This window comes from Nicotiana tabacum, chromosome 1 (genome assembly GCF_000715075.1).
Source record: "Nicotiana tabacum cultivar K326 chromosome 1, ASM71507v2, whole genome shotgun sequence".
Taxonomy (NCBI): domain Eukaryota; kingdom Viridiplantae; phylum Streptophyta; class Magnoliopsida; order Solanales; family Solanaceae; genus Nicotiana; species Nicotiana tabacum.
This window is the reverse complement of record NC_134080.1, coordinates 27,362,300-27,373,185: the sequence shown is the minus strand read 5'-3', so window position 1 is coordinate 27,373,185 and position 10,886 is coordinate 27,362,300. Positions and strand designations below refer to the sequence as shown.

The 10,886-nt window shown below is 39.1% G+C and overlaps 1 protein-coding gene across 1 annotated transcript; it reads right to left on the bottom strand.

Annotated features, from left to right (window-relative positions):
• Positions 1–3,203: 3,203 nt before the first annotated feature.
• Positions 3,204–5,115, bottom strand: LOC142162286 (uncharacterized). Its single transcript, XM_075218621.1, has 2 exons — positions 5,006–5,115; positions 3,204–4,449 (listed from the first exon to the last, which is right to left on the bottom strand). Exons 1-2 carry the CDS (start codon positions 5,113–5,115, stop codon positions 3,204–3,206), a joined length of 1,356 nt encoding a protein of 451 aa, XP_075074722.1.
• Between the last annotated feature and the right edge of the window lie 5,771 nt (positions 5,116–10,886).

The window sequence follows — 10,886 nt, the reverse complement described above, 5'->3', positions numbered from 1 at the left end:
TCCAGAATCCTCACACTCTCACGAGTTCAGTCATACCAAAAGTACCAAAATCGGACCTCAAATGGCCCCTCAAATCATCACTCAAAGCTCTCTAATTAATAAAGCCCTAACCCCCAATTTACCACTGATTTTCCTTAATTTTTCATGCTTACAATGATAAAAATCACCTCAATAACGAGTTTAAGGACCAAAGACCTTACCCCAATGATTTCCTCTGAAAATCCCCCTTGAAAATGCTCCCCAAGGCTTCTTCCCGTTTGAAAAGAGGTGAAAATAACTCAAATTCGCAAAGACAAGTATTTATATGTTCTGCCCAACGAATCCACTTCTACAGTCATGGGACCGCACCTGCAGTCCCGCTTTTGCGGAACAAAGGTCGTATCTGCAACAAATTTACTAAATTCAGATTTTGCACCTGCGACTTCCCATACGCAGATACTGTACTACTTCTGTGGTAAGGTTCCCACTTCTGCGGCTCCGGTTGGTTCTCCCCCTTTCCGCTTCTGCGGCTACGCACCTGCGGGACCCAACCAAAGGTGTGGTTATGACAGAAGATCAGCTGCTGAAGCTGCTCAAACAAACTTCCAATTCATTCGACAAACTTCCGAAACCATCCCGAGGCCCCCAGGACCTCAACCAAAAGCATAACAAGTCTAATACCACTATCCAAACTTATACCAATCCATAAAATATCTAAAACAACATCGAAACGACGAATCAACCATAGATTCAAGCCTAAGAACTCCAAAACCCTAAATTTACGCTTTCAATCAAAAAGTCTATCGAACCTCGTCCGAATAACCTAAAATTTTGCGCACACATCACATTCAACACTACAGAGCTACTCCAACTTCCGGAATTCCATTCCGACTCTCGGATCAAAATCTCACTATTGAAACCGGAAAACTTCGAAATTCGACTTTCGGCATTTCAATCTTAAATTAGCTATAGACCTCCAAAACACAATCCGAACACGCTCCTAAATACAAAATAACCCAACAGAGCTAATGGAACTATCGAAATTCCATTTTGAGGTCGTCTTTACACTGTACCGACTACGGTCAAATTTCCAAAAACTTAAGCTCTCATTTAGGGACTAAGTATCCCAAAACTCTCTGAAACTCTAAATAAACCCTCCTGGAAACTCACAATAGCAGAAACAAACACAGGAAAAGCAGTTAATAGGGGATCAGGGCATAAATTCTTAAAATTACCGGCCGGGTCATTACATTCGCGAACGCGGCACTGCCCTCGCATTCGCGAAGGCAAGAAATCCAACATCAAAAATCCTGTTTCGCGAACGCGAGACCAAGCTCGCGAACTCGTAGCTTTACCAGGCAACCCCTTCACAAACTTGTGCACCCTTCGCGAACGCAAAGGCTTAAAATCTATAAGCCTAGATTCCCTCTCTACTTCTACGCGTTCGCGATTGACCGTTTGCGTTCGCGTAGTCAACTCAACCAACTCTTTCGCGTTCGTGACCTCCACTTCGCGTTCGTGGAGGCCAAATCCAGCAGCCTCCAACTTTCCTCTTCGCCGAACGCGGGACTCCCTTCGCGTTCGCGAAGAAGGAAACTAGATACAGCAGACCAGCAACTACTTTTCATCCAAATTCAATCCGAAACCACCCCAAAACACATTCGAGGCCCCAGGGACCCCGTCCAATTACATAACCCAGTCACATAACATCACATGGACCTGCTCAAGGCCTCAAATCACATCAAACAATGCTAAAACCACGAATCACACTCCAATTCAAGCTTAATGAACTTTAGAATTTCAAACTTCTACATCGATGCCAAAACCTATCAAATCACGTCCGATTGACCTCAAATTTTACACACAAGTCATATTCAACATTATGGACCTACTCCAACTTCTGGAATCAGAATCTGACCCTGATATCAAAAAGTCTACTTCCGGTCAAACTTCTCAACAACCTTCAAATTTCTAGCTTTATCCAAATGACTCCAAAATGACTTACGGATTTTCGCATCCACTTTTAGACGCGCCCCAAATACCAAAATCACTCTACGGAGCTATACCTAGACTCGAAATTCCAAACGAACATCGATAACACTAAAATGCACTTCAACCCAGACTTATGAAATTCTTCCAAAAATGCTAACTTCCACAATAGGCACTGAAACACTCTCGGGTCATCCAAAATACAATCTGGACATACGTCCAAGTCCGAAATTATCATATGAACCTATTGGAACCTTCAAAAACCCCAATTCTAAGGTCATTTACTTAAAAATTAAACCTTAGTCAATTTTTTCAACTTAAAGCTTCCGAAATGAGAATTTTCTTTCCAAATAAACTCTGAACTTCCCGAATTTAATTCTGACCATGCGTACAAGTCATAATACATGAAGTGAGGCTGTTCATGGCCTCAAACTGCTAAACGACGCGATAGAGCTCAAAACAACTGGTCGGGTTGTTACAGTAGCAGTGAACCACAATGATGTTCCTCTATTGAACAAGCTCCTGGATCTGCCTAATAGCACTCTGCAAACTCCATGGGATTTTGTATTTTCCATTGATCATGTTGACTATAATCAATGAGTCCATTTCGAGGGTCAGGTGATTAAAACTCTGGCTGCAGCACCATTTTAGACCAAACATGGCAGCTTCGACCTCGTTGTAGTTGTTAGTCAAGAATTGGCATGGTTTAGCAAATGCCATGACCATTTCGCCACTTTTTTTTCCTAACAACACCTCCTAGTACCGCACGCCGTTGTTCCTTCATGAAACTGCCGCCTGTATTAAGTTTCCATTTCTCGCCCTCTAGCTTTCTCATCTGACCATCAAGCTTCTAATTACAGGCCTATAACCTTCTGCGATCATGCAAACAAAGTTCCAATTCCATTCCTCATTCATCTTACTGAATTTATTACCTATTGACAACTTTACTTGTGTCAATATTAGATGAGATATTCTAGTAATTGAAGTAATTTTCTATCCATACTTCCTGCTACACCTGGCCTTCCATAGCTCCCAACAAATAACTAGAGGAGTAATCAGAATAATATATTTATGGACAGTGTTATTGGCACGTGTGTTCCACCAGTTCAAAATCATCTCTACCACTGTATTCCCTCGGCAATGAATTCCAAGCGGTCTAGCAGTTGCCTCCCATATCTTTTGGCCATATCACTTTTCGCAAATACATGGTTCAATGACTCTTCCATGGGACTTCTTCAAAAACAACAATTAGAGTCCACCTGGAGACCAAGCAATTGGATTCTATCATCTAAAGGCAACCTATTCTTTAGCATTCTCCACATGAAAAATGATATTTTAAATGGAATCTCTTTTACCCACACTTTGGACAGAAAATGTGTCAAGGCTCTTTTCTGTCTTAGAGTTTGAAATGCAGTACCACAAGAAAATCTTCCATTAGTGGAGGGTTCCCATATGGCCAGATCCCTGGCCATAGGGTCCCCTAGAGCAACACCTTGAATGGTATTCACTGCTCTATCTGGTACTTCCCTAGCAATGAGCTCAAGGTTCCATTCATTCCCCACGATGAAATCTTTGACTTTTGTACTTCCTGCTATTGAGCTTAGGTATAGTATATGCTTGATAGAACCTTGTGATGTCCAGTCATCCCACCAGAAAAGCAAGTTCCCCTCATAAATCTTCCACATGATATTAACCTCTACTTTATCTCTTATCTTCACCAAATGCTTCCATGCCATAAAGTCAGTAGGTGAGATACCCCTGGACATTATGTTGCTTCTAATGCAATACTTGGCTTCCATAAACTTGGCCCAAAGAGTGTCTTCAGTCCTGAGCCTCCACCATCTCTTTACCAGAAAGGTGTTACATATATCGTGAAGGCTTTTAAAACCCACACCTCCTTCCTCGATAGGGTAGCACATCTTTCCGCATGAACTCCAGTGATAGTTGTTTTTACCATCTCTTTGACCCCAGAAGAAGTTTGAGAAATACATCTCAATTTGGTCTAAAGTTGCCTTAGGATATGTTTGAGATTGTAGGATGTATTTGATGATGATTGCCATGTCTCCCTTGGACAGGAATCTTCCTTGCCAACCTCCTACCTTGTTCATCACCTTATTGGAGATCTTTGTAAAGTGGCAAATCTTCTTCCTACTTGTGTATATTGGGCAGACTAGGTATGTGAATGGAAAGTTGGCCTGCTTGTACCCAGTACACCTCTTGATTCTTCTTATGATGTGACTCTTAGTTCCCTCTTGTGTGTAGAACTGGCTTTTATCTTGGTTGATTTCTGTCCCTGAAGCAAGTTGATACTTACTTAGTTGGTCCATAATCATCTTGATGGATCTCTTATCCCCTGAAGTGAAAATAACCAAGTCATATGCATAACATAAATGGTTAATATGTGGCCCCTGCTTCCTTATGTGGAAGCCCTTGAATTCTTCTTCTAATTCAATGAGTTCAATGCTCTTGAAAGCACCTCCGCTTCAATGATAAATAAAGCGGGGGAAAGTGGATCCCCTTGATTTTAACCTCTGGTAGAGTTGAAGAAGCCTTTTATTGTCCCATTTACTATGATAGAGTACCAATTGTTAGAAATCAGCCTGTACACCATCTCAATAAACCCCTCTAAAAAGCCCATCTTCCTCAGACATTCCATTAGGAATTTCTATGATAGTCTATCGTATTCCTTAGACATATCAAATTTAATGAACATATTTCCTCTCTGATTGTGTTTCCTAATTCCTTGAACAATCTCTTGAGTTAGAAGTATGTTTTCTGTGATTAATCTACCTCTCACAAAACCAGATTGATTCTCCGAGATCAATTTTGGCAGCTATGTAGCTAGCTCAAGGCCACAATCTTTGATAGTATTTTGTTGGTGAAGTTACATAGACGGATTAGTCTTAATTGAGAGAAGCTCTCAAGGGAGCTCACTTTGGGTATTAGGACCGAGCAACTATGCATGTAGTACTTGCTAAGAATTACCCCATTACAAAAAGCTTGAACATAGGCAATAAGGTTCTTCTTGAGGATTTACCATGCCACTTGGAAGAAGAAACCATTGAACTCATCCGGACCTGATGCACTATTAGGTTCCATGGAGAAAATTGGCTCCTTTATCTCCTCCCCAGTTGGGCTCTCCTGCATTCTGTCATTGTATTGTTCCAGGATCACCACAAAGGTCTGTAATGCTCAGGTCTAGTGAGTTATTAGGTTGGGTGAATATCTTGCTGAAGTGTTCTATGGCTGCTTCTGCTATTTCTTTTTCCTCTTCAATCCATTCTCCATCCCTACCCATAATCCTACGTAAGCATGCTTTCCTTCTTATTTCTCTAATGACACCATGAAAGTATTTCGAATTGGAGTCACCCTCTTCTGCATATCTGATTCTTGTCTTCTGCTTGAGTATAGACTCTCGCCTTTTCAGCCACATTATATACTCTGCATGTGCTTTGTGATATGCTTGCCTCTTCTATTTCGTAAGTTGCTCCATCTCCCTTACCTTGTCATGCACGTTGCCAATGTTGTTCCTGGACCAGTAACTCAAGTTTTTTGCCGTAATCTTGAGCTTTTATTGGAGGGTCCACATGGCATTACCCTGAATATTTAGGTTCCAAGAATTCTCAACTATGGAATGAAAGTCAGATTGTTCAGCCCAAAAGTTAAGAAATTTGAAATATTTTACCACTTCACCCAAGTTATTAGCACATTGCATTAGCAGGACATTGTGACCTCAGCCAGTTTTAGGCAGGTGATCAACTCTCACAGTAGAAAACAATTCTGTCCATTCATCATTAAAAAGAACCTTGTCTAGCCTCTTACTGATCCTTCTGCTCCTTTTCCAACCATTGTACCATATGAAAGGAGTGTCAGTATAGCTTGTGTCAGTCAACCTGCACTCTTCCATACAAGTAATAAAATCGATGCTCTGACTCAATCTGTATTGAGTACCTCCCTTCTTCTCATCTGTGTTCATGATGGAGTTGAAGTTCCCACATACAGCCCATGGTCCAGTAGCCTGGCTACGGATGGACCTTAGTTTGTTCCATAGCTTCTTTCTTTTGATAGCCTTTGATCTAGCATAAACGACTGTCAACTGAAAAGATTTGTGGCCTCCCAGGTTGTCAATGAAGAAAGTAATCTGTTGCCTACTCTTAGATAGTACAACACACTTACAATTAGAATTCCAAAAATACCAGATCTTACTATGGATATTTGCAACTGCACAATCAAATCTCAGTCCCCTTCTAAACTTTTCAATTTGTGAGCTAGGCAGGAAAGGTTCCTGCGATGCCACAAAATCAACCTTATGTAATCTGACCAATTTTTCTAGCCTTTCAAAAGCATCCTTCGAATATATCCCCCTAATGTTCCAAATTATGATGTTAATCACTATATTGGGGTTGGGTAGTCAATTCATTTAGATTGAGTGGCATCAGAGGGCCTAATGAGGCCTCCTTTGCCTTTATTATTCTTCTTCTTAGGACCTCTAGGTGAGAGCCCCTGTTTATGTATGACCCGTTGCCTATCTTTTCTACTGGATTTGTGAGCTGTTTTGGTTTAGGAGAAATAGCCTCAATGAGACTCTCCGCCACCACCTCATCACCTTCAGTGATGTCTCCCTCTGATGAATCATCATCGCATTCTTCTTCGTACTCCCTTGCTAAGGCTTTCCCCTTTTGTATATCTGGACCATGTTTATTCTGTTTCCCTGTGTCATGAACAACTTCAACAAAGCCCAGGTCCACCGTTATTTGACCCCCTTTGCATGGAGTATTCCCAGAATCCATGCTGATTGGAGCCAACATAACTTTATGCATCCCATTATCTTATGTGTTGCTGCCCTTGGAGTTGTTTGTCGTAGATTGTCTATCACTGATATTTGTATCCTACCCCTCATTTTTCTTCAGCTTATCAATAATATTGTGCTTTTTGATTCACTTTTTTAGATTTTCTGTTGCCATATTCTTTGCTTTTTGTTTGCTCCATAGCAAATTTTTGAATTTTAATAAATTCTCTAACTTCTTCCTCTGGTTGTGTTTCTTGTTTTTCCTAGAGCTCTTAGTTGTGTTCTTCTTTTCTTTGGTGGTGATCACCTATTGTTGTTGCTGGATTTGATTCTGCTGGATTTGCTCTGGTTCTATTGGAGGCCTCCTCAACATTCTTTTCTTTCTTCTTTCGGTTTCTCATATTCTTCTTCTTCACTCCACTTCCTTGCTCTACCTCATTGATGGAATTGTTTGATTTTGGATCTATAATTTGCTTCTGTTTTTGTGCTTTGTCCTCTCCCTAGTTTTTTTTGTTTTTCTCCTTTGTGCTCTCCTGCTCTGCCTTCCCCCTCGCCTCCACTTTACAGCTCTAAATGTTGTGACCCTAAAGTTTACATATTTTTCAATAGGCTGGCACTCCTTCATACTCTAACCTTTGATAATGACCTCTTAGTCTTGTGCCATTACCTTCCAGTCCCACTCATACTGATACTTTCAGAGGTTTCGTTAAATCCACTTCCACTCTTATCTTGGCCATGTTTGATCTTGACCTCCCAATGATTGCGAGGTCTTCTTTGATGGGGTTCCCACTTGTTCTAAAACCTACTTCAAATAGTCCCAATTGTACAAATGGTATTTTAGCTATGGCAGGAGAATCCATTCCGGTGCTAAAGATGTCTCTTCATTCGGGTCAAAATCCGGCGATCATTTGAATATTCTCATAAAATTCCCTGTGATTCCCACGAATATTTGGAAATATACTTGATTGAAGTCTAATTCTGCATTGAAATCTATGAAAACATGTATATAATCATAGGCCCCAATTTTCACCTTGCCTTTCAGAGGAATTTGTTCCAAAAATTTTGCCCTAATTTCTTCAATTCTTGGTCTGCCATGTGTAAATTTTCTAACGAGTGTGAGTTTGGAGTCTTCAGCCATCACTCTATAGTAGTCCTCTGCTTTGAAGATCACTGTCAGAGTCATTGTGTACTGTTTGTCTTGCCACCACCATGGAGCTTGGTTTGGATGCTAGCGTGCATAGTTCCCCTTTGAAAGCTGCACTGTAGTCACATGCTATTGGAATTGGGACCGTATTGTTGGAGCCCTCTGCTGCGAGGTCTTTTCGTTGATCGATACGCACCGGTTGGCCAGCTGCCGGAGTGTGCTTTGTGGAGTTGCATGGTCACAAGCGTGTTACTTGGGAGAGATACTCTAGTTTATTAAGATGACCTGATAAGTAAATTTTACAACATCTCCGAAAATCCAAAGTTCATTTGATCTTCTCCACTTGTATATAATAACAAAACATATATGTAATGAATCATTTCAATAAATTATTTAGAAGATACTAACTTAAAAGTACGAGAAATTCCAAGAAATAATTTGTTCAACTGAAAAGAACGAATAAGTAGTGATGCATCACAAACACAGATAAGGTTGTCACAGGTAAGTATAACCTATTACTAATGGTCCAAACATATAGAACTAATCAAAATGAACACCTACCATATATATGAGCAAAAAATTATCTTGAAGAGCTAATTTAGTTGACTACTCTGGACCTTCAAGAAATAATCATACATGAAGATAATAAATACTTTCCACTAAGAAGTTGCATAACAAGACAACATTAAGTATGAAAAAAATGACAAATAACTAGAGATTTAGAATAACTTCTTGCTTACGATAGATATCCTCTGCAATGAAGCGGTGTCGAAGCAATATCTCATGCTCTTTGCCTCGGGAGGGATACTTCTGTCATTTTAGATATTCCGTTCATTGTCAATGCTACGCTGTCTAGGGCAGTCAAGTGGGCCTGGTCAGCCCGACCAATCCCAATCTCGTCTCGGGTCCAATTCGATCTCAGCTGATCTTGTGGTACCAGTAGATTTTTTACTGGATGGGTAAACATTTACTCACACGGGGTATTTACACCAAACTGTATTAACTCACTATGGTTAATTAATTTAATTAGATGAGAATGCATATAATTTATCATGTGTAAATGATTGAAGTCCATATGCAAGACACGTGTCATGTATCTATTGGTTTGGTGTAAACACCCGGATGAAGAGTAGGTAGTGTCGAAAAGGGGCTGAGATGGGGTGTCCTGTTTGAACTGGCTCGATCGGCCCGACCCACTAAAATTCCGATCTAAATCGATCTTGTCCCGGCCTATATCGCGTTTTACTGAAAAAATATTTTGTTAAAAAATACTTGCAGAAAGTAGCCGTTATCTAATGGCTATTTTTGTAATTTAGCCAGTGGGCACGATACTAAACGGCTAAAATGTCCCACTAAAACACCTCCTACACCTCATAATTTATTTTTAGCCCCCATGTTTATAAAATTATATTTTAACGCTAATTTTAAACTATAAATACCTCTTCATATTCTTTATCTTTTTACACAAAAACTCTCTACTATCTTTCTAATCTCATTATCTCTCTTCCTAAAATTGCTACTATGCATTAAAGTATTTAAGTTATTTTTGATTAATTAAAGTATTGAAGTTATTTTTGGCTAATTAGTATCAAGCTTTTGGAAATTAGGAGTTAAGCTGGTGAGTAGTTTGGGGTCGTTTGAGCAAGTTTCAACTATCAATATCAATTATATGATGGCGTTTGGTACTTCCTTTTCTATCTCTTTAATTATTGTTATCTAATTTTATTATAATGTTTAAAAAATTTAGTGGAAATAGAGGTAAGGGGAGGATTGGTGATTCTAGTAATCCTAATCCTATAGACGATTATACTCACGTAGATGAGATCAATTATATTAATATTAATAATAATGAGCAATCACTAGATCATGAACTCATGGCTGCAGAATTTGGTGAATATAATAAAGAAAATTAAGATGATGACACACCACTAGTTCATATCCAACAACAACTTCAACTCAGACTCAATCTCCGTCTAGACCTCCTCCTATACCTCCTCCACCTTCTTTTCCTATAATTAATTTTTTTAAAAAATGGGTTTTTCATTCAAGCAGTGGTAGTGTTGCAGCCCTTAAAGAAAGATTGGTGATTTGGTCGCGCTCTTCACAAATTAACGAACTTGATATTTATATTCTATAAGGATATGAAAACAATATTTACGATGCAAACGCACATGCAAATGTTCTAAAATATTGGGGGGTGCGTCAAAAAAAAATTTCTACTCTAGCAAGGATGGCCTGGGGTACATTGACTATTCAAGCATCATATGTAGCTTTAGAAATTATTTTTAGTGCTAAAAAGTTTCAAATTGGAAAGCGTAAGTACTCATTGGCGGGAGTTGCTTTAGAAAATATAGTCTTATTCGCAAATTAGATCAGAGTAGAGAGAAGAAACTTTGGCCACCGTGAAATTAATGAAAACGATAAAGCACATTATGCCGATATTAAATCAGCATGAAGTGGTGAAGGCGACAAAGAATTTGTCCAAGATATTTCAATCTAATTAAAGAACCTACCAAAATCATTAAATTTTTTTTTGAAAAAGGCCTTTAGAGTTATGTAATTTTAGTATTTAAATGTAATTTACAACTATTAAATTTAAGATATAAAGTTGCAAATTAAAAATTGTACTAAAGATTTCTAAAATTATATTTCTACTCAATAAAATAAAAGGCTTTTAGCCTTAAAATTATTTTTCATGCTCTTGTTCAAGTATCCAACGACTATTTTTTCAAATTTAATTTATAAAAAAAGAAAAATCGACCCAGACTCGTCCTGCCCTGACTCTTCGACCCTAAACCGGCCCACCGGACTCTAAAGTATGGGTCGGGCCGGGATACTACATTGAGAAATTTTCAGAAACCACTATTGTTTAGTGGCTAATAACTCTCTATAGCTATCATATACATAAGTACTTCCTATAGCTACTACTTAGTTGTTAAGTGACTGTATTCACTATATTCGCGCTATTGTATTCATCAGTAGCAG